The sequence below is a fragment of the Mya arenaria genome, chromosome 9 (genome assembly GCF_026914265.1).
Source record: "Mya arenaria isolate MELC-2E11 chromosome 9, ASM2691426v1".
NCBI lineage: Eukaryota > Metazoa > Mollusca > Bivalvia > Myida > Myidae > Mya > Mya arenaria.
Window position 1 is genome coordinate 33,459,742 of NC_069130.1, and position 25,353 is coordinate 33,485,094.

General features: G+C 35.3%; 1 protein-coding gene across 2 annotated transcripts; it reads right to left on the reverse strand.

Annotated features, from left to right (window-relative positions):
- LOC128203216 (E3 ubiquitin-protein ligase Midline-1-like) lies at positions 1 to 23,929 on the reverse strand. 2 transcript variants are annotated; one of them, XM_052904523.1, is made up of 9 exons: positions 23,770 to 23,929; positions 21,776 to 21,853; positions 6,464 to 7,324; positions 5,142 to 5,468; positions 4,950 to 4,972; positions 3,682 to 3,812; positions 2,721 to 2,872; positions 2,101 to 2,311; positions 1 to 1,741 (listed from the first exon to the last, which is right to left on the reverse strand). In XM_052904523.1, the coding sequence occupies exons 2-9, from the start codon at positions 21,851 to 21,853 to the stop codon at positions 1,446 to 1,448; spliced, it is 2,079 nt and encodes a 692-aa protein (XP_052760483.1). In that variant the 5' UTR covers positions 23,770 to 23,929; the 3' UTR covers positions 1 to 1,445. The 2 variants fall into 2 exon arrangements, with proteins under 2 accessions (XP_052760483.1, XP_052760484.1); XM_052904524.1 differs by lacking the exons at positions 21,776 to 21,853; positions 23,770 to 23,929 and adding an exon at positions 11,016 to 11,149.
- Positions 23,930 to 25,353: the final 1,424 nt, after the last annotated feature.

The following is a 25,353-nucleotide window of genomic DNA, read 5'->3' on the forward strand; positions in this document are numbered from 1 at the left end:
AACGCTTTTAAAATATATTTCAGCAATATTAAATAACACACTGCCTCCAACCACTAATGGTCAAACCAAAGATTATGACGTCAATGGTAACTCAACAACAACACAATACTACAAACAAACTAGAGTAATGAGGACACGATTCGAAATCACTCGCGTAGTAAAGAACGCAACATGGTGACTCGACCCTGTACATATCACAGCAATGCCATAACATGGTAACGTTCGGTAGTAGGAACGACGAGAGAAGATACAAAACATAACTGCGAAACAAAGTTTCTAGCTTACACGTAGTTCAATGTTTGTAATTAGTTTGGTATGTGTGGATTTAATTAAGTTTGCAAAAGAAGCTAGAATTTCTAAAATACTAAACTATATATATTTTAAATAAATAATAGATACGAAAATCATGCATCGAAGTGAGTTAAAACAAAAGCACCAAACTTGATAATACTTGGTGTAAATAAAATGTAGCTACAAAACATTGCATAAATCAAAAACAGTTTTCTCTGACATTTCTCACAAAATAAATAAATAACATAAACCGCTGTCAGAACTATCTACTAATATGGCAGTGGAAAACTCCTTTTAAAAACAAATAAAACGCTGCAAAAACCGGTGCATAAAGAATTCTACCTATATAGCATCTAACATATTTAATTGACGTGGCATTATAATAGCTGTCTCTTTATTTCATTGTTGAACAAAAGCTGCCATCCGCGCATTTTGAACACTCAAAACGTGTACTAAATTTTGCTGATACTTCAAACAAGCGATTCACCGACGGGGCGTAAAGTCACAAATTTTCCTTACAAATCCATGTCTGTTTATCTTCCATAATCAAGTTTTTTTGTGCTTTAATTGTTTATAATTCAGTTCAAATGTGGGGCTATTGTGCGCTGTCGGTTAGCCAGGTAATGTGACGTCGTTGAAGATGACAATCCAGCGGACGATTTTTGTAATATTCCATTGCTTCAAGGATAGATGATGAACAATTGGTATCGCATTCAAAATCCAAATGATATATTTCGGGAAGGTACGCCTCCGACGAATGAGAACAAATGTCTCTCCCACCGTTTAATTGGACAGCTGACTCCACCTGCGCAGGTCACTGTACCCCTAAATCACGTTACCCGTTTCAAACATCATATGATACTTTTAGAAACTAGCAAACAACTCTATCACGACTGCAACTCTGACAGCCGACGCTCCGTGCAGAATTTACGCGAACATCGCATATTCCCAATCGGAACTCCTACTTCAGTATCGAACAATATTGACTATCTCGGAGCTTGCCGGAGATGGCCGAGTTGTTACGATTGCGCATATTCCGTCTATACGGCATACGGGACTTTCAGACACTAGCAACTAGCGGACTTCAATCGACAGATGGCATTGACCGCGCAGATTCGGCGCTTTTTTTACTCCTTTCTTAACAGTCGAGATTTTCAGAAACTGGCAGAAGATTCGGTCTCTATCACTACTTTGTTTGATAACTGGCACTCCCCGCGCAAATTGTACGCAAGAATCACAAACTCGTACTCCGTTCCAGACTCCAGTCCAAACACTCGGTGATCCTCGCGGCCGTACATGGAAACACACTTCCATACGCGATTATTCGCGGGTTGCCGATACAAAAGGAAATGGGAAATCTTCTGTTCGGCTGCAACATCAACGGGACTTGAGGAAAAGATCTGAATCGAGGACGAGTAACGCTTACAGTGACGTTCGATGATCGAAGGAGCTGAAATGTATAAAAAGACGTAAGTGCCAAGAGCAGGATTTAGGTAAACATAACAAAAGGCTCACAAAGAGTACTTAGTTGCTGATGTTAAGTGTTTTTTATGCGTTCGACACTGACAAAACAATTTCTCGGATCCCTTAAGTAAACGAAATTTGTTAAAATGTACTTTTATATTCCGCATTCAGAGTCAATCTGTTTCTTTAAGGCAATTAGTCCTATAGCAAGGGTGGTTTTAGTTACAAACAACTCACTTGCAAAGAATTAACATAAGAATGAACCATTGTTGCAACTGTTATTCTTATTCTGGAAAAAATCGTACTGCTGTTCAATATTATTTTTTAATGTATCCATTCCCTTACCAGGTATAACATTCTCCATATCAGACAGCGTCGTGCACTGGACGACTTCTGAACTCCCTGAACGACCGGCGGCATTCCCGGCGCTCAAGCAAAAGTAATAGGTAGTTGAGCGGCACAGGTTCTCCAGTAGGAGGACCAGGATACCGGAAGCATTGGCGGAGATCTTCGTGGAGCAACTGTCCTCGACACTGTTCTTTACTACCAGCGTTTCCTGTTGGGGAAGAAAACGATGTACAAAGGTGGTTACTTGTAGTTACGTGCAATTAAAGGGCTACTCATTTAATAAGAGTAAAGTTATTTTTTGTACAAATTACCACCTATGTATCGTTTGCTAACACGAATTATTTATATTTTTGACCATAAATGTAGCCTGGGTAAACATATACTGGTATCTGGTTTATATTTTGCAGCAGGGCGTCAAAAAAGGTGCAATCATCAATCCGTTGCGAAATTGCGGTTTTTAATCATCAATCCGTTGCGAAATTGCGGTTTTTAATCATCAATCCGTTGCGAAATTGCGGTTTTTAATCATCAATCCGTTGCGAAATTGCGGTTTTTAAAGAGCAAACAAGATGGATATTAATAAATTCTTCAGTCGTCTGCCTCCTTTACATACTTACCTCCAACTCGATGTTTTTCTGTTCCTCCGAACAGAAATTGACTTCATATTGGTCAACGACTTCATGGACGCTTGACGGTGGGCACAGCGCCAGAACGACGGAGTCCTTGCTTCGGGAACAACGGGTAACGTCAACGATTGGCGTCGATGGTGCTGCAAGAATAGAGGACAATAAAATTGTTTTTTGTGTAAAATAAAACTGGTAAGTCAACCCCGTGCGCGTTTGACGGCGAGCACAGCGCTAAAATGACAGGACCTTTGCTTCATTCGCTTCAACGATTGGCGTCGAATGCTACGAGGAAAGGGGACACAGTAAAACACACAAAAAAGAAATGGTCCTGGCTCCAGTCTTGAAAAATAGGTGAGGGCCTAATTTCATAAGCGCTTACCATCGCTTTACGTCTTATCGATGACAGACATGTGTTGTTAACGATGTACAAAAAGTGTGTGTAAATGCAGCATCCGAGAAAGAAATTTAATAACTAAAAAAGCCACAATTGCGAAATGTTTACTGGTACAAGCTTTTCCTCATCACTGGGAAATCGGTTCCTGTTTGACTTTCGATACCTATCATCGATAAAACAATCGTTTTTTGTCAAGGCTTATTGTATAGTTTTATTATTGTGCAATAAATCGTAAGCCTTGACTATGCTTCTGGTATTACTATGTGTATGTTTGAAGTAATTTAGTGTTGTTGTTGCTTTGAGCCATATTTGTTAACAATAATAACTGAACAATGCCGAATGTTTTGATGAACTCAGTGGATAAAATTGGCAGACATTACCGAATGCAATTAACGAGAGGAAAGAAGAAACACAACTCGCCAGTTGACTAGATGATCGGTATGCCCAAATACAATCGATTGTCGCCGATTTTAGGCTCAACCACTTAATTTTCCATAGATTAATCAAAACATCACTACTTATCACTTTTTTGTACAAAGCAACATCAAAATCACTCACGACTGAGGTAGTGTAGTTCCCTGAGGAAGACCTTTTCTCGTCTGCAATCGAGAACCTTCCCATGTAGCACATCAACATCCGGTACTTGCGCAGTCGTCGCATTATCACAGTCAACAGACGCTTTCAAAATTCTGCAAATGAAAATATAGAACTGTTACATACTGTTTTAGGAAATCATCTATAAAGAACGAGTTTTAACAAACGTGTATTTACACCACACTCTTGGAGGCTTTCGCTTAATACTAAGTATGTACATTTAAATCTTATACGCACAACTACACTTATCTACCATGTTTAACGTTGTTGTTTAAAATGCATGTTTCTAACGTCACAAAGATTATCATAAAATATTTTATTTTTTTCACAATTAGAAGGAACCATGTATCCCAAACATATTGGTTTTGGCATGGTTATCTGTCCGTTAGTGCCGATCTCCAAATGTTAGTTAGACTCATGAAAATTTACATAATTGTTAAGCAACATGTGAATTTCGTGCACCTGAGTTTAGTGTATGACTGCACAGTGTAGAGTGACGGCCGTTGACTTAGTTAAAATGGCATATAAAACATGCAATATTGTGTCACGCGTAACTCTTAAAGAATGTGAGCCAGAGTCACAAAACTATGCACCAAGGGTTGTATCGCTCATTAAGTGAAGAGTTGTGGCCCTTGACTTAAATAAAAATGCTTATAAACCACCTTAACAAAGTTTGTGTCGCGCGTACCTCCAAAAGTAAATTAGCCGTAGTTATGAAACTTTACATGAATGTTTAACTGCATGTAAAGGTTAGCACCTGTGGTTTTGTGTGAGGCTGCATAGAGACAGTGCAGAGTTATGGCCCTTGAATTATTTAAAAAAAACTATGCAATATTTTGTCGTGCGTATCTACAAAACTATTCGAGCTACTGCCATGAAATTTTACAAGAATGTTTATAAGCATGTGAAGTTGTGCATCTGGGGTATTGCTCGTGGTGAAGCCCAAATATAACAGAGTTATGGGCTTTGACTTACAATTGATAATACGGTTTGAGTTTTATTTGGTGCATATATTGATGAAATCATTGAAATTATCTTTCTCTTTGGAAATCATTTAATTATTCATGCTTATGTGATATGCAGTTTCAATTACAACCGGCATTTGAGGACTCATGGCACATTGTATTCTGTTTATACATTTGTTCTGCAAACTAAGCCTGAAAGAGATACAACTAAGGGAACAAATGTTTTCCTGTCGAAAACAAACATCTAGGTTTTGAATGAAAACTTACCTTTCATTTAAAGTGTTCGCGACCTGAAACAGAAATAAACAGCAATGGATTAGTTTTTTCTTAAAACAAACTATTCTAATCAACCTTGGCTATTTTTACTTTATTTATTAAATGCACGAAGGTATATCTAATGTTACTTAACTCGGATTTTTATTTCTTTTTTTAATCAAAGTAAATAAGACAATGACAAACCTCTAAAAACGGTGCCTTTTCGGACGATATCATGTCGTAGACGTAACCTTGCAACCCCTGTGACGCTCCGAGCACCTTTTCCAGGCGTTTAATACAGTCTTCTAACGCCGTCTGCTGTATACGTTCCTCATATTCCAAATCAGCGAGGAAATAGCTACGTTTGTTCTCAATCTCTGCAAGTAAGGCGTCACATTGCATGTTGATTTCGTCACGACGTCGTGTTAGCACATGCTGGACGTCTTTCAGGCTATCCTTGAGATCTTTCAACGTCGTGACGACCCTGTCCTGGCTGTCTGACAGCTTTCCTGCATTTCCTTCGATGAGATTCTGAAACGAACAAAAATACGCAAATGACATCCACTAGGGTTTGAATCTTTAGAGATTTATACATATAGGCCTGTTTTCCATGTGTACGCTATCCGCGTTCACTGTCAGCGTACGTTAAACTCGAACCAGTTTGATACTGTTGAGTCTATTACAGGTGTGCACGTCCGATCCTTGTCCGATCCGTGGACACAATGGCGTACAGGGTTGGTTGTGGTGTTAGTAGTTTATACTCCTGGTCCCGGCGTGAGCACATTGAAGGGTCCCAGAGTTCAACCACGGTGCACCTATCCTGGACAGACTATCAGGCGGTTAACCAGTACTAGGTGCCTTCACCTCTGAAGGAACTGACAACTTCTGTACATGCCAGGGGCAGTGGTACAGTGCGAATGGTGGTAGAAAGGAGTCATAACCAATCACAACAGTAGTGACCTTGTCCGCCCGGGAATCAAACCCGGGTTGTCCGATTCACAGTCCAACGCTCTACCGATTGAGCTAACCGGGCGGACTGGCGAACAGGGTTTGGCTTGAAAAGTATATATTTATAGTGGCAACAAAAAGCTAGAATGCATAAGCACATTTACATAAAGTAGATCATACGGAGAATGAAACGTTCAAGTATATATTTGTTCAATCCGCGGATATTAAACATTTGAATAAATGCTATATTTGCGTATTGTATACATTCATATCAAACATTTGTGTCTGTAAGTGTGAACAATTGTCACTTTTGAAAAAGTTTTTTTTTAATTATTAGATGTTTCTATAATATATATAAGTTTCTATAAATACATGAAAATTACGATTTTCTTGGATTTTTTTTTTTCGTTTTAAAATTAAATTGTCCAATGCGAATTGATGATAACAATACAATTTAAAAATACGATCGTCTTTCTTTTGGTATTTGACTATGGGTTATCTGCGATGCTTTCGAACTTGAACAGCCACTAAAACAAACAAACTGGTCCCAGAATCTAACATATACAACAACAAAATACCTTAAATTCCCTGTAAGCTTGTTCTATGGCAACAACCGGATGTCCAACATGTGCACTTCTTTCATCCGAATTTGAACTAAATGCCTGCATACACATACTGCAATAAGCGTCTATGAGATTCTGGTGCTTCAAAGCAGACGATACTGTTGTACTTCCGGTTTTATCGGAACTTCCGGTCTGACGTAAACCGGAAGTGGCTCGTTCCGAATGAGGATCGACAAATTCGTGACTAGTGAACGGTTCTTTATTTGGGTGGGACTGTCTTAAACAGGTTGCACAGAAATACAAATTACATGTTACACAAAGCTTTTTGGCGCGCTTTGGGCTAGCACTTTTACAATGTTGGCACTTTTTATCTGGAACAGTGTTCATCGACGATGTGAGTGACGTCAAAGCAGACACACTATCATTCAACAAAGACAGTGACTTTGCTAGAGTTTCACTTGTGTCTTTTTGAGCTGCAGGATTTTGTTGCTTTGGCTGGTTTGTAGATGGTATCGTTGTCTTTTCGTTCTTTCCTTTCTTTTGCTCATTTTTATATCGCTCGATTATATTTTCAAGGGCGATCACTCTAGGTAGACTAGTAATCCCGCCAGAAACGTAGCAGTTGTCCCTACAGACTGGGCATCGTATAAAATTGAAGTCAAACAATTGTTCGGCACACGGGGATCGACAGAGCACGTGTGAGCAGGGGAGGATAATGGGATAGGTGTACAGCTCGAGGCAAATGGGACATTGAAGGTCGTTGTCAACGTCGACGTCCATCGTTACAGAGTTGTTGAGGTTTGACGACGCCGTCGTGACCTTGCGATGTCGATGGTTGTGTGACCTTGTGAACGCTGAGCTGTGACCTCTGGACTCCTGAAGAAGATACAATTGGACATTTTGAAAATGTTACTGCCAATATGTTATCTGCTGTTAACATACACCCATATTTACAAAATTGAGAATCATTGTTCAATAATTGTTAAGTTTTACCGTTGCTACAGTAGGGAAATAAAATTAGTAAGATCCTGCTAAAAGTCATCGAAATACTAAGAGCTATTAAGAAATACTCAAGAGCTTCTAAAAGCTGCCCAAAACCACTATGGTCTACTATGAGCTACTAAGGATTTCAGAGAGCTTATATTAGAACTACTAATGGATACTATGAACTACCAAAACCTACCAAGAACTACTAACGCTTTTATGGACTACCTCAAGCTACTTCTGTGAGCTACTAAGTATTACCAAGAGCTTTTAAGAACTACTAAGGAATACTCAGAATTAACAAAAGCTACTAAAAATTACCAAGAGCTATAAAGAACTACTAAACTAACTACTAAAATTAAAAATAGATACCATGAGCCACTGAGAACTACAAAGAGCTTATAAGAACTATATAGAGCTACTTAAAATAACTAAAAGCTACTACGAACTACTAGAAGCTACTTAGAACTACCATGAGTGACTAAGAACCACCAAAAGCAACTAATAAATACTAAGAGTTACTCAGAAATTCAAAGAGCTATTAAGAAATACTAAGAACTACTAAAACTAATAAGAATTACTAAGAACTTCTTTGAACTACTAAAAGCTACTGTGAACTACTCAACGCAACAACGAATTACCAGGAGATTCTAAGAAATACTCAGAACTACTAAGAATTACCAAGAATTTCTATGAACTACTAAGGATTACTAAGAATTACCAAGCGCCACTAAAATCTACTCAGATCTACTACATGTTACCAAGAGCTACTCAGTATTACTAACATCTGCTAAATGTTACAAAGAGATACTACGAGCTACTTAAAGCAACTGAGAACTGCCAAGAGCTTCTAAGAACTGTTATGGGCATCTAGAATTACTAAGAGTTACTAAGAACTACTGTAAGCTACTTAGACCTACCGAGAGCTACTAAGAGCTACCAAAAGAACTATTTAAAACTACCAAGAGCTACTAAGAACTACTAAGTTCTATGAAGAATTGCTAAGAATTACTAAGAGCTACTCAGAACTATCAATCGCAACTTAAAACTACTAAGAATTACAAAGAGCTATTACGGAATAATAAGACCTGGTGTTAATTTCCACCAATTTCGTTTACTGATCTATGGTAAAATGATTTGCTAATAAAATAAAGATATGCGTTTAGACACGTATGCCCTATACTCCACTAGTGTAAAATGAGGCATAAGTCATGAATTAACCTGCGTAGGACATAAATTCAATATGTTGTCAATTTTAATGGAATCCACTTATGACCAGAAGGAAAACCGAGGCAGAGTGTTAGCTTATTAAAGCAAACCTTAGCGTAATTTATTGGCGGTAAATGCAAACATGTCAGTGGAAGTAACCCGCCAAATCATGTAAGGGCAACCGAGGGAAATTGTTGTGTTTTTTTAAAACAAATCTTAGCAGAATATATTGGCGGTTAAGGCAAACATGTCTGTGGCAGTCACCCGCCATTCCACATAGTACAAAAGGTCAATATTGACATTTGTGACAAAGACGGATTTCCACTTAATTTGTTTAAAGTATTTATGAGCGATTTGTTTAACAAATATAAAAGTTTATGGCGAAGAGTAAGTGGAATAAGCTGTTATTGTTTTATAAATCGATCAACGTTTTCATACTAGAGAAAGGTTTAAATTAACCGAAAGCATTTAACAATATAATTGATTTATAAATCATCATATTTCAATTTTAACCTGTGCTTTAAATTTCACTTTAAAAGTGTATGTCTTACAGTCAGTGGCAAGGTTTGCTTTTGTAACTTTCTTTAGTGGTCAACATAATATTTTGTCCAATGAGAAGGCAGTTTGCTTAAAATTTGCCAATTCCTTTAGTTTAGTAAAATAAACAGTCAACCGTTATTCCGTTATTGAATTTTATCAGTTGAAGCGGCAAATATAAACAGTGGCTGGTCCACTACGTAGATCACGTACATATCTAAAAAATGTGAGCATGCACTAACACAAAATCAGATTTTATCTGACTGCGTATTCATCTGTGGTGGAATAAACCAAGCATTATTATTTCATTATAATTACGCATTTGGTTTGTGTTTCACTAATTGTGCCAAAATCAACGAATTCGTATAATTTTTTTATTACACTTTTAGATGACTCATTCACAGTTTAATAAGAACACCGAAGCTGTCTGAAAATATCTATTTTACGATCAGGTCGGTAATACATTAATCTGTCCCTAATACCCATCGTCACAGTTTCTGACACATGGGAATCTTTTAAAATGAAAAGACTTAACACCTTCATTTTAAATGCAATTTGTCTTCAAATATTTTAATTTTGTTTTACACCACCTGTCATTTCCCAATTATTGTTAAGAGTATTGCATTAAACATGTGTGATTGTACTCACTGAAAGATAACAGCGAACCAACATGAATATCATTTAGTGGTCAACATACAATTTTGTCTAATAAAAAGGCAGTTTACTTCAAATTTGCTAGAATAAAAAGTAAATAAGCCGTAAATCAGTCAGTCAGCCGTAAATGAGTAAGTCAGCCGTAAATCAGAAGTCAGCTGTTATTGTTTTCAATAAAGTGAAGCGGTAGATATAAACAGTGTAGGCGGGTACAATACAATACAATACAATGCAACAACATTGTTTCCTCCTTTATATAGGAGATATGAATTTTATACACAAATATGATATTTGTTTAAAAATTCTAGTGAAGCATACCAAACATGTACAACATGCCTCCAAATAGGGTGATAAGTCTACCCTATTGACCCTTCAGTGAAATAAAATGATTCTGCGAGTTCGCTGCATCAAACCATTTATTTGTGTAAATACATACAAGGTGCGTAGCTGTCTATACGCGAGTACGCGGCTGAATCCACATGATAATGACTAAAAAAGCCAAAGTTGCAGTATGCGTACTTGACTTCATGATCCTAAAACTGTCCATTTCCCTCTACTAAATATAGCACCTCAGAATGCACCAGATTGCACCAGGGTTTTCAAAATTTTCTGTGGGGGCATGCCACCGACCCCCCCCCCCCCCAGCACAATTATTAATCCATATGTAAGAGGGCTAGCAACGCCGCTGCAATATATCAACCTTTAACCTTTATGTAATATTCCATGCATATATCTGTATAAACTAGACTAGCGGAATGAAGAAACAGTGGATGTTAAATTATACCGGCTTCTAAACAACCCCCAGCTTTGAGGTAGCACCTCTCTGTTTTACAGTGTATCACAGCTACATTACCATGTCTCAAATATATGAATTAAACATCATGTTATCTTAGACCGACTTAGAATTACATTCGAAAAAAAGCGCAATTTCTCTTTTCCGCTTTTATATATTGCTCAAGTATTTCTTTAAAACAATAATCATAAGTTGTATTTGCTTGTAACTACTTTTATGTTCTGTTTTATTATGTTCTGTTCTGTAACACACGAATTCAAACTCATTTATCTTGGATGTACATTTATCTTGGTACATACATACTAATTACATTTAAACCATTACACAAACTCCAGGAAAATATAACAAAAAGAAAAAAAGAAGAAATTCAAAGTTGAATAAAGTTATTACCTTTGATTATAACAATCCACAATTTCCTATTAAGAACATTGAAGTCGAGCTTTAAAAATCATTGAAATCCTTATAAAACGGTATCGCCCCTGATCGTCGGATGAAAAGTGAAATGTTAAACTAATCAAAGTAAACCCCAACCATGTTTGCTTACTGTCTTTTTTATGCAAATGCAATCAGAATATATTTATTTGCACTTGGTTAAGACTTATCATTCCTGTAATGATATATCCTTACTTTTCAAGTGTATTTACATATTTATTCACAGATTTATTTGAAGACCACAAGATTAATAAAATGAACATAAATGCGTTATCGCACTTAACCAAGATACAGAGTAAAAGGCTTTGACGATAAAAGTGATAAATGTTCAATGGATCGTTCAGAAATCAGTGGAAGCATTAAAGAAAATGTCTCCCATTTGATTACTTTAAGATTCATACGTTTGTTGTGTGGCAATGTAACAAAAGCGAACGTGCTGGGAATGGTAAGATATGCATGGCTTTTGTCCTACAGCTTATAAGAATGAAATATGTTGCAATTTGCTGGTAAGTAGATTTACCACACGTGCACTTTGATGTTTATAACTTTGTTCAATGTTATTTTTATGCATTTGTCAAAAGCTTGTGACTCTCCAGGCCCATTTATTTGGGTGAATGGCCTCCTTCTAACCAGTTTACCAGTGTTTGAGAGTATATTTTGTCTACTTCCCTCTACTGATCCGCTAATTTATAATCAATAACGTCTGGTTGTTGTTTTAGCAAAATAAATTTACGGCAGATTTGAAAAATACTACTATCCCATGTCAACGAAATATCATTTCGAACGCAAAGACCAAATAGTTTGTAGATCTGCAATCATGTTGAAATCATATCCCCAATACCGGATGCACGACGTTACGCTATGGGCGTGCAATTAGTGTAATGGAATGAAGCGAACGTCATGATTTGATTTTAATGTTTAATCCCAATTGAAATCGGATTTATGTCGTTTTTACATTAGTTTGTTGGTAAATCGACTTCCCTAACCCCTAACCCTCTGCACCCAACTCTAAATAGTGATTGATAGGGTGGGAGTTTCGTTAAAGAAATGTTACGGGATATGGATATTCAAATGCAGATGCAGAAATTTTTAAGAATTTGGATATTATATATATATAACGCTGGAAATTTTAATCTTAATAAACAAAATTGGTATGGTCGATGTTAAAAAGAAGTGGACTTTGTTGTTTAATTTAAAAATAATATATATGTAAATGGTAAGTAAACCAAGAAGAGCTTTGCAGTTTTTGTAGCTTTTGTTTCAATTATATTGGTGTATGTTTGAAACGTTAATTAATAAACTGTTTCATGTGTGTATATTATATGGATGTGAAATATGTATGGTTATTTTCTATTACTACGTATGGATGTGAAATATGGGGATTTACAAAATAAACATAGTTAGAGTGGATACTTTTGTTATATTGACAAGCTATACTCTGTGTTAGAAAATCAAATTCTCATACTGCTGCGTATGGCGAATAAGGTAGATTTCGGTTTTATATAAACCTAGATACCTTTAAATAATGGTTCAAACTGAAGAAAATGTTAATGAAAATGGCGTTTAAAATGTGCAACAGTATACTTCACGTGAGTTTGAATCTTATTTCGATCAGGAATCAATAATTAAGATTAAAAAAAATACATACAGTTTCGTATAATTTAAGAATTCATACTGGAACATATGATAGATTAAAACGGAACTGAGGGTTTTGTCAAGTATATTCAAACGAAGCAGAGGACTTCTTTTGCAGAAAACATATGGAACTTCCAAACAAATGTTTCACAATCAGATGTAGTGGATGAATGATATGCTTAAAGCGCGAAATATTGCATGACAAGGAATTTTAATCGGTGATTAACTTCAAATTCAAAGTTTTTAACGTTTCTTTTTTCGCCAGCGAGTTTCTCAATCCGATAAAAATTTTGTAACGTTTATTATGTCTTGCACGATTATTGAATGTATTTTTATATTGAGTTGAGTTCTATATTAAGATTATATCATGCAAACTTTCTTTAAGGTATTTTATAACCTAAAACATTTTTCGAAGTGCTCCATGTTCCATACCCTAAGTTTCCTTAGCAACGGTAAATAATATATTATAATATCTACACCAACTATTTCTTAAAGCTACACTCTCACAGATTGAACGTTTTGACAACTTTTTTTTATTTTTTGTCTTGGAATGAGCCAATATTTGCTAAAACCCATGAAAACCAGTTATATTAGACAGTTGACAAAAAATTAGATCGCAGAATTTTTTATATATATAAGTTCAAAAATTGATGTTTTATGTAATTTTCTGAAACCGTTAATAACGGTTTAAGGCATAAAACATTCATTTTCAAACGGAAATATGAAAATCTGCGATCTGATCTTTTGTCAGCAATCTTATATCATTGGTTTGCAGATATTTACGCTAAAATTTGGTCTTTCCAAGACAAAAAATAAAAAAGTTGTAAAAATGGTAATTCTGTGAGGGTGCAGCTTTAACTGATCCAAAATAGGCTGTTCCTTGAAATAATCAATTGATATAACAGAAATCTATAAGTACATAAAACTTAAAAGCAAGTCCACCAATTATAAGACTTGTACAATTGTAATGTGACTATATTCATAAAATATGCACATTTATCAAAAAGAAGCTGTTAATTTGACGTGAAGTACAATACTACGTTCTATTCCGTTCTGTTCTAATCAGAACCCTTATTTGAAAAAAAAGGCTTTTATCATGCAAGTTCATAAAATCTTTGTGACGTGGAGCTCGGTGAATTACTATGCATCCATATTCGTTTACGGGTCACCTGAAAGCTGTTCTGTTCTGTTCTAAAACCTTTGTCGAGAAAGATCGATTTACATGAGTCAAAATACAGTTTGTATGTTTGTATACGACAACACACCCATAACAAAAATTCTTCACCGTCATTTTCAAGTAAGTGTCTGCCTACAACACTTGACGGTGCCATAAAACGCCTCAAGTGTTTGAGTTCCAATTATATTTACAATGGATTTGTTTGATGGTTTGAGATAAACTCACGAAAATTACTTGCTTTGTATGAACAAATTAAACATTTAAATTATTGTCGTTTAGTTTTGCTCATGTTTAATTGGAGAAAATATTGTCTTTCGATTTTTGTAATTAAAAATGGATTTTTTGGAACAATTTTGCATGGTCGATTTGTCGTTTGATTTGTTCGTGTTAATTTCGCACTTTCAACTGTAAATATAAGTTTAATTTGAATATTGAATTTTCAAATATTCGTGATTCACAGGAGTCCATAAAATTGGAACTGTGAAAATAAGTTCATATCAATAAGGAAAATGTAATAATACACGTTATATATCATTTCAACCTCCCTCTAACAATAAGAAAATTATCAGTTCTTATGTTCATTTTTAGACCATTTATAACGCTTTTGAATTCATTTAACAATAAGCTGTCAAATTAAGCAGGAAATGCATTACCGAATCTTAAACCTTTATTCTCATTTCCGAATAAATTGCTTTTAATATAAACTTAGGCCATTCAAATGTTGTATTATCCTATAATACTTCAATTTTGATAAATTGTCTAGCAATTATTTTGCGATAAGACAGATATTAAAGTGAAATTTATCGCTTGCAAAAACTCTATTTCCGCGTGAATAAAAAATTCTTTTCTACAAACATGGTTCAAATTTGGTTGACTGGATATTTTGAATTATGTGGAATATTCATTACGAAATATAAGAAAATCAGGCTTCAAAGCAGACTCTTTGATTAAAATCTGCTGATTGTATTTCAGAATCTTATAATTTTGTAAATTTATGCTTTACTTTATTATTATGGTAAAGAATCTGTCATAAGTTAAGATATTTTAACCCGATAATATCAATCAAGTATGCATATCACGATATGAAAGGTCTATCCTTTTTAAATAGAATAATTATACGTTAACAAGTACTTTTATACATATATGTGATGATTAATTTTGGATTCGACATCGATATTCTAATGGAAGTACTGACATCCGACAGTGTACTTTTGTCTAAAAAAAGACTCTTTCATCGATAGACAAACACCACGTGACTGTATTTGTTCAGTTTCAGGCTTGATTTTCGTGGGAACGAGTAAGTAAGTCGTGGTCACTAGATACCTAAGTTATGGGAACGAGTGGATAAGTCGTGGCCACGACATAACTTAGTCCTGGTCATGAGATAACTAAACCACGATTAAACGTTATCGTTACCACGATAAAGAAACGTAACACGTGTGACCTCTATTCCACCGTAGCAAACCGATGGTTGTAGTAAAACCAAGTCACTGCATGGAGCTTGCACCATGCAGGAAATGTCTATACTTGTTTGTTTTTTTGAAGTGGTCGAAGGTAACAATGCGATAAAACAAAATTATATAAGTATAAGGCCGCATGCGGAACTGAAAATATTACTATACATATTACTATACTACCACGTGACAATTCTATAATACTTCCACATGAAAATACTGAAATTCCACCACATGACAATACTTCAATTCTATTCCATGACAGCAATACGAAAGGTGTTAATATAAATTTAAAATAAAGAGTAATACAACTGGATTTAACACAACAGTACATATAATTATAGGATACATGTATAGAAAAGTGGCAGTGTCATGCTATGTTTAACCATTATATATAAGTCTTAAATAATTAGATGAAAAAAACAAGAAAAAACAATCGCAACAACCATTGGAAACACCGGTTTACCTTCGAACTGTTAGTACAACATGGTTCTTGATATGTAAAAGAAGTCAATTTAGCCGCAAAAGCAATACGACCTTGATCACAGCGACCTTGACCACAGTGACCTTGACCCATTCCAACCCCTTCAAGCCTAGTTATTTCTTTTTCATTTTCCACAAGCTTGTTAGATAGCTTCTTTATTGCGTTACTTTCCTCGTCACTAGGATCTTGAGATTTCATATAATACACAAGAGCTCTCCATGAACGGAACGGTTTGTTCGGCACTTTAGAAACTGGTCCTGTTGCCATAGTAATACGAATGTGAGCACATCGGAGAATACTTTAATTGAAGCGTTTCGTTTATCCGTTTTTTATTCACTCGCTTTATTGCCAGAACACCAAAAGGTGTCAAAAATAGTCGACTGTATGCTTATCACAGTTTTCTAAAAAAAATGAATTATTCCCAAAGCTGCATCTGGACACGGACAAGCAATTCTCATTTCTGCTAGCCCTGGCATCATTTTGTTAGAACTTATATCCAATACTGGGAAGAGTCTAAGTAATTAGGAGCACAAATCAATGAAAATAATTAATGACTGACTTGCGTATGCGTGTTTTCTTTCATATCTAGAGACAAGATTTGCTTGAAAATCGCTTGAAAAGCCAGAAGAATTACTTCCTGAACACGAGATATTGTCGATCACTCTACAAGAACCGGAAAACAATTATTCCGAAAAGACGGAAATCTGGACTAATCAAACGGTCCTCATTTATTTATAATCGATTACATTTCGTATTAATAATCAAGCAGGTGATTGCAAAATCGTTAATTTGATTGCCACGTTACTTCTTGTAGCTTCTGTTGAACATTCATTGCATGATGTACGCAGTTGATGGTTTTATCGAGAATTTATTACCGCAAAGAAATCAACGTATCTTCGACAACAGATGGAACTTAATATAATCAATGGTAGCTCTGTGGTCATAAAAAGGTATAAATGTATTGAAAACTGTTCGCAGCAATATATTTGTCTTTTTTATGTTATATATGAGGTTATCATACGCATCCCCTTTCCAAGTTTAGTATCAAGGATCTCAGGAACTGGTCATATGACAACGTGGGTTGTCATCCCCACCCCCTCTGAATATGTCTAAATTTTAATTCCCTGTTTTGCTACGAATTGTATATGTGGAGTACTGAATTTTTTTTTATCTTGAAATACATCCTTTCTGGAATTAAGGAGGCTACATGATGCCCGATGGAATTGTGTGAGGATACGCTTTAAAGGTACAACATGGACCTATTTTATAAATCTATAGCATAAGTCCATGAGTACAAGATGCTTAAGGGCTTGGTGTGGTTTGGTGTGTAAAATATATAAATAGTTTGCGAGTTTGTTTTAAAAAATTGCCAATCATTTTGCGAATTTTATTGCTAAACGACTGTGCATTACGTCATATTTGTGACGTCATCAATTGCAAAGTGCACGAAAGTCGCGAAAATAGGTAACATCGACAGTTTTTTTCCAGAAATAGAAGGGTATGCGCAAGAAATACACTTTTTTCTATATATTACATGGCAATATTTTATTACATATGGCTATGCAGGGATTATTATATTGTTGAGGCAACCAAAGTGAAGCTTCATAAACCATTAGATAACCGGTGGCAGTTCATTCAATTATTATTAAAGAGCTATTTGAAGGTCTTAAACGGCTTTTTCGGTCTACTCCAGTGCAGAAAAACTGTAATTCAACGTCAATGTTTATACTTCGAATCGTGCAACGGAATAAGGTCACCGCTTTATAAATAATTCATTAAATCAATGCAGAAGATCATCTTAGATAGCTTTTAATTGTCATTTAATTATCGGAAGAGATACGATACGCCTTTTGACATCTTTAATTGTCCCATACTTGTTTAAGGTGGCGTTATCTCCATAAGAAGCTACGTTCAGTTGTTGGTTTAAACAATATTTATTTTATTCAATCATTTTCAATTTCCAGATATACAGAGTTTGGGCAAAATGAAATGATTTACGGTAGCAATAAAACGTGAAAAGAAGACAAGTGATACATCTTATGCACAGAACAAAATAGTCACGACAAAATGGAGAAGGAAGCTTTGAAGTTTATACCCTGTCTCTATTCAGCGGTTGAACTTTGCCTAAAAGCCATTTACAGTCGTATATTTCAGATGACAAAAAATACATTTTTTTTTGCTAGAATCACCTATCATCTGCCAATAGCAGGTTTGGGAGCGCAACTAAGAACATTTCCCTCTTGTACAAGTATATGAACAATACAGTGTTGGAGCTTGAGGTTTTCACCCAAGAAAGATTGAGCCATTTTAGTACGACATAGTGCATTCAGTTGCATTCTTATTTTACTGTTTCTCGGATAGTGACATAAAAAGTTGTACAATGTTAGAGGGGGCACCCCATGGATGCGCCCCAATCTTATCCTGCTAGTGCATATGGTCACATTAAACATCACATATAAAGGCAGTCAACATCATTAAAAAAATGCTACCTATACCAGGAAGATGTATGATAATCTCAAATACAGCGCCAAAAAAGAATCAAAGACAAAATCTGCCTATTTCACCTTTACAACAATAGCAGTAGAGTTTTCAATATTTTGCAGTGGTCCAAATGATATATGTTTAGATAAACATACAGTTTATGTTGCATTCAAAAAATAGAAAAGGGCATTCCTTATAGGGTTAAACATTTTTTATACATATATATTCTTTTTATATTTGTAGTGTAATTTTGCCATTTTCTTTCAACTTTTCACTGATAATATTATTAAATGAGCATTACAGGAAATTCATCACTAATTTGAGTTTAAATAGGTTTATGGATGCATTATTTTAAAGCTCATTTGCTGCCTTTAAGGTTTATGTTTATATTTGTGTGTAACTTGTTTGTATGTGTACTGTATATGTAATTTGAAAATCTTTGTTTACAAAAATAAAACACTATAATATGATTAAACAAATTCATTGAGGGTAAATACAGTTTACTCTTATATTAACATGGAATGTATATATGTTTGTATGTTGGAATGCTCAGACATTGATAAAACTTGAAATTGTTTTACTACGTACGAAAACATATATTTTCTTGACTTTTGAAAAGTCGTAATTTAATACATACTCATGTGGACAACGCTTAAGTGATCCTTTCACAGTTTTGAGCAGTGTAAGTTTCAGTAACTATGTATACTAGAATGACAGGATTTAGAAGTACATGTAAATGGTATTGATTAACCTTTCAAAATCCTTACATTATACATCTCCGAATGTTACATTTGTCATTATAATGGAAAGATTAAATGTAGTGTATGTTCGAGCGTATTTTATACCAGCAGTTATTTCTATACAATAGATACCAAACGCACTGAATACAAGAATCCTTTCATTTCTGTATTCACTTGATTTGTGACTTTGAGACTTAATCAAACATACAGTGTACATAAGAATCAAAGCAATACCAGGATTTGTATACATATAAAGTTTACTTAAGATGTTTAATGGATACTTTGAATTGAATGTGAAATATTAATATACGCACTCAAGTCTCGACTTATTCCAGATTTACAAAAGGACTTGACCTTGTTCAAACTGTGTGTTTTTCTGACCACTTTCAGTGTGGAATCAATAAATGTTAATGGCTAATGCCCCTTGTGTTCTTTTTCATGTTTGATTATTATTTTGCTGTTTCATTGTTTACCCGTATGTCGTACTTTATTTAACGAAAGTCATGCCAAAAAGACATTCAGTAGCAAAACAATTATCGCTCTAGTGGATCCAAGGGGGTGCATCCGGACCCCCCCCCCCCCCCCTCTAAATTTAAACCCAGTTTTAAATTCAATATAAGAGAATAAAAGGGGTAGAATACGACTATAAATTGTTAAAATTACCCCCCACCCGCCAACCATTTTAACCAATTAAATTTAAGTAACCCTGAGGGAAGGGTCAAAAGGTTAAAACCCTAAGTTAAATCTTGGACCCTTCCCTGTGTCAGGACAATGATACACTTTTTGAAAAGTGTAATTTTACAAAAAGTAAGGTTGATTTGAAGCAAAAACAATACAGCTGACCACCCTTTCTAGCATTCCGCGTTTTCTTGGTACAAGGGTTTTGTTCTTATTGCACAAACTCTCGCCCCACATCGACTGAATATAACTTCTACTTTTAGTCTAATAAGTAATTACATAAATCATTAAATATTAATAGGCTTTGTGAAATTTTTCATTTAAACATAGACTTGACACATTGAACACTAGTTCTTGTATGCTTATGATTCAGGTAAACTTAGAAATTACTCTTAAGTTTGTGTTATTCATTACCATGTCTGTCTATTCGAAATCGTTCTTATTCTCATTTTTTCAATCTCGAATTGCTTTTAATGCATGAACTTGTGAACGAACTGTAATTGGTTAGCGTTTTTTTAGGGGGGGGGGGGGGGGGGGCGGGGGTGACATGCGCAACAGTTTATTTCAGATGAAAAAAAATACATACATTGCAAGAGAACACTTTCATCTGCCCATAGCAGGTGTGGGAAGTGCAACTATGAAAATACCCCCCATTCCCAGAACATTCGGACAATACAGGGTTGTGGCTTAAGGTCGGGCCTACTATTTCATTTAGGACTATAAATTGTAAAAAGATTTTGGGAAGTACCCCCCCCCCCCCCTGTAAAAAGATTTTGGGAAGTACCCCCCCCCCCCCTTTAAACACTTTCAACCAATACAGTTTCGCTTCTGAAGAAGGGGCGCAAGTCAAAAGGTTATGCCCCTGCGTTACTCCCTCTCTAACATCAAATCCTGGAGCCGCCACTGATTTTGGAAAGAAATATACTAAATTCGTTTGTTCGGTTCTGTTCAGGTTTATAATTAGCACACACCCTATACCAAATACAATCAATCACTATCAAATATTCACAAGCACGGAGACGTCAGATCAATGCACACATGTTGTATCTAAGTATATAGTTGCAGTTCGCGATTAATTATTAACATAACACGTCAATGCTGACAACTTCATTCACTTAATTGTAAAGTTTATTCACTAGCGAAGCAAAGTTTATTGTCAACAATTGAGTATTGTACAAACGCTATATTCAATACCGGGTTCAAAAGAATTGTTTGTGCTTATAATGCAATGCTATTTTCCTCTGCTCCTAATATCAACAATTTTATTGAGGTTCAATGTAATAAATTTCAGAGTAGCTCGAAATCTTCCCACGGAGGACAGCATTTAAAACTTGCAAATGACATGCACGTGGGAATTGATTATTGGCAAAACTTAAAGACTACTGTATAAGTATGAAGTGATATTTAGGTCGGGAATTTAATTTTGACAGAAAGTACATTTAATGGTCATGATATTTCTTTTACCCAAAGAGACACATAATAAACAGCAAATATTATTCTAAATACATTTAAAAAAGTAAAGAGGGTAAGTAACTAAAGTGGTCTCCTCCTCTCACTCGGACTCGATCCCCGACCCGGGACACACACCATGCGCAATCGGAACACCTCGGCCAGTATCCAACATAAGTGTCTGTTTCGAAGCGTGCCGGCGATGGCCGAGTTGTTACGATTGTTAACATGGACTCTCGCAATTGACGCTAATACCATGCACACGGACATTAATTTCTGAACATAGTTGCTAGAGCGCCGCGAATGCTTGCCTGTTGTTGTTGTTTTTCTCGGTCGAACAAGAGGCATTACTCAAAAATTATTATGGCGCGAGTTTTGAGACCTGATATATATGCCCTCATTGACTCTGGCAGCATAAGTACGAAGTTTCGTTGGAATATCTTGAACAATTTTTGAGCAGACGGTCTGCATTTTTGTTTTGAAATGATTGAAAAGTTTGCATTTCGACGACGCTGACAACAACGACACCAAGGCTACGACAAATACCGTTTTGATGAACAGGTATTTATAAGCAATAAGAGGTTTCAAATTGGGACACGAAACATTATCAGCGATGTTACCTGAGCATCCGTGCGTCTATTCCCGGACAGCCGGATATCCGGAAGATCCGCCCGGCTCCAGAACGACAGGTGACTCATCTGAAACAGGCATACGTTAAACGTTAATCCCGTGTCAGTATGTCTGACCGTACATTTTAGGATTTAGTATCATAACGTTAGGTCTCAGGCAATTTTCTGCACCGAAAACAATGGGAAAAACGTCAACAAATTTACTCGTTTTATGATATTGATACAGAAGCGCGTTCAGTAAAGATGTTTGCGGTGGACGTTTGCTGTTTGGTTTCCCGCTTAACGTTTATGCGCTGCGTTGCAACAGGGATACAAAACAAAACGTTTGCGAGCGTTTTGTAAACGCTCGCCTGACTGAACGCACTACATATGTATGAACCAGAGGTGCAAGAACTTCGGATTAAAATAGTCCAAATAATTGTACGCAGACGATTTTTTTTACGTTTTTCTTAATATGGCAAATCCTTCCGTTTGGGATTAGCTCGAATCCCGTTTTGAACGTCTATTAATTTATTCTATTGATTAAACGAGCAGGCGTTGCAGAAAATTGCACTTTAATATTTAATAATTTGTGGGCTAACCCTTTTATACGAGAAATGGAAGGATACCGTAATCACATTTTAATTCCAGTTTCCCGCAAGCACACAATCTGCCTTTACATGTATCGTTTGAGGCTTTAAATAAACTAAGCAAACTCGTATATATGCGAAAGTTTGGACATTTTTTACATTGTAATCTAGTAGAATGTTTGAAAGTTTGTTCACAGGCCTAAAACTCTATTTCCTGTATGTAAGCGAATACATAGTGAACACATAGGTCATTTTTCGAGCTTGCAGTATGTAAATATAATCGAAAATGAAATTTTGGTCTTAAATACCTTTTGAAAAAGCTGTGAACATTATGAACATGGGGAAATTGAGACTATGACAGGTAGCTAGATTTAAATCTATGCGAGTGTAGTTTTAACATCGCATAACAATTTTATTTGGTTACTGCATGCTAATACTCTTTAACCGGATTAGTGGTCGAGATAATATTTTGTCTATTTTTGCCCAGTCCCTGTTCATATACCTTATTTACCGGATTATAGTCAATAACGGCTCGCTATACTGGTGTACCAAAATAAATGACCGGCAGATTCGACCACTTCTGTCATTCCAATGGACAAAATATATATTTGACCACTACTAACATGTTGCTGTTTTTTCCGCAGATTTCGAATAACTACTTTACTGAAATGTAACCGTATATAATTGAGGTATTGAAAGCCTGTAGTATTTTAATACACAGTACAGCCTCTTTCTTACATATACATACTGAACTGAAATGCGCGTGTATTATTGGGCTATTGAAAGCATGTTAATGCAGCTATATTTTCAATCATTTGTACAGCCACTCGTTATTAATAGGGATAATCTTTTTTTCGATGCGATAAGCTTGACTTTATATCAAAGAACATTCCACATCTTATACCCAATACATATAGTTTTTTACATCAGTTTTGAATATATTTTTTTTAATAATCTTATCAAACTAAAGCTGGTTCTTATATGCACAAGAAGCTAATTCCGCGGCGTCGAAAGTATAAAGCTAGTTTAATCAATTAATCATAATTAAATACCGACACCAGCATCATAATATAATTTATTATTATATGCTGACGTCGCTAACAGTTAAAATATTTAAAAGGTGTATTTAAATTTGTGTTTATAATGTGCTATTTATATAAGCCTAAGCTGAATAAACATTCTGTTCTGTTTTGTTAAAAACACATACTTTTTGATGCTAAATTATTGGTGTGTTTTAGTAATGTACTATTTTAACATTAGACGTGTTCTGCTATGTTTTTAATTACTTTTACTGACAATCGATTAGTGAGCGAGTATGAATCAAGGATTACATTTAAAAAAAATAAAATTGTTACAATATATCATATAATTAAAAAATATAATTACAAAAAAATAAATGAAAAATGTCATACTAACCTTTAATTTGGGCACCACCCTTTTCGTAAGTTCCACTTTCACATTTCAAATAACCGAGAGATTTTGACCACTACTTTAAATGTTAAACCCGCTAACAGACTTTAAAGTATTCTCCATAGAAAAACGAAAGTTTTCTGAAACCAGCGATCAAGCGGGCCGAGTTAAACCTAATCGATCATTAAAGAGATTAGCTTGAATCAAATATTGCTTTAAAACAAACGTAAGATAAGCTTTGTCGCGTAACCCGGCGATTATAGATTATGAATCCACAGAGAAATAACAATATAGACTAGTCCGATTGATTTCAATGATTAATCAGGCGAAAATAAAAGAAAAAAATCCATTGAAAATATTGATTTAACTGAACAATAATTACTCCGTTAAATAGTCTAAATGCCACACCATATAATGTTAAATTTTACTAATTATAGTGAATCGCTGAATAAGATGTTTTCGAATTCATGACATAAATAAGCTTTTGATAAATTGTGAAGTTTCCTCCGTACGAGTTAATAATTAATGGTATTCTATTTGAACTATACAATCTAGACCTATTGGTGACTGAAATGTGAATTGTGAAATTTAAATAGCCAGTCTTTTTCTTTATAGGGGTTTCTTTTATGTCAATAAACGCATGTTGTATAACACATTTGCTTATAAATATATATCAAATACATTTAAATCTTTAATTGTGTTTACCCTATATAAGTATATTTGTATTAGCTGCAATCAGAACTCTTCCAAATACTTTCATCTTCTCGCAATATTTCGATCACAGAGATAAGGCTACAGCATTTAACATACTAACTAGTTATTATGAAATCAACAATATCTTTAAACCCGCATAAAAAGACCATTATGCAAAATGTATATTTCTCTCCTGCTGTGTGAATATCAAAGCTAAATACACTAGCACACAACGTCAACACCACATTACAGCTAAAACATGTTTTTATCATACCCTTAAGAGTTCGATTGCTTAGAGGTGACACGTGTGATTTGCTTTCTTATCTTATGGCCACGACGTACTTAATCTCTTAGTCGTGACCACGATATAAGTCGTAGAAACGAGTGAGTGGTTCGTTGCCACGACACATTTAAGTCATTTGAACGAGCAAGTCGTAGACACGAGTCACCCCAAGTCAGAGTTCTTTAAATTAGAATGTTACACAAATAAATAAAAAATAGTGGTGCATAGATTGCTCCTAGTGTTAGATTGTTTGAGAAAATGGTGCTAGATTTCAAGCAGTCCTTAAATGCTTAGGTATTCTTCTCACTAATGCCGTTCGGCCTAGTAACCACAGAAGCAACGTTCCAAAGAATGAGGCTGATCCTATTGCATGTCAAGGCAAATTTTCAACATCTACACCTTCCCCGAGTGTTACATGTCCAAATCATAATCAATATATGTACTTAACTGATAAAGAACATTTGCCGGATTATTTTTTCAAAGGATTTGTGATGCCTGGAACACATCCAATCCAACCAATTTTGACATCTTTTGATGCTCCAAGGTTGGGATTTCGACAAAAACTATAGCTATCACTTAAGTGATGACTACCCCCGCACACGGCCTTATTTATT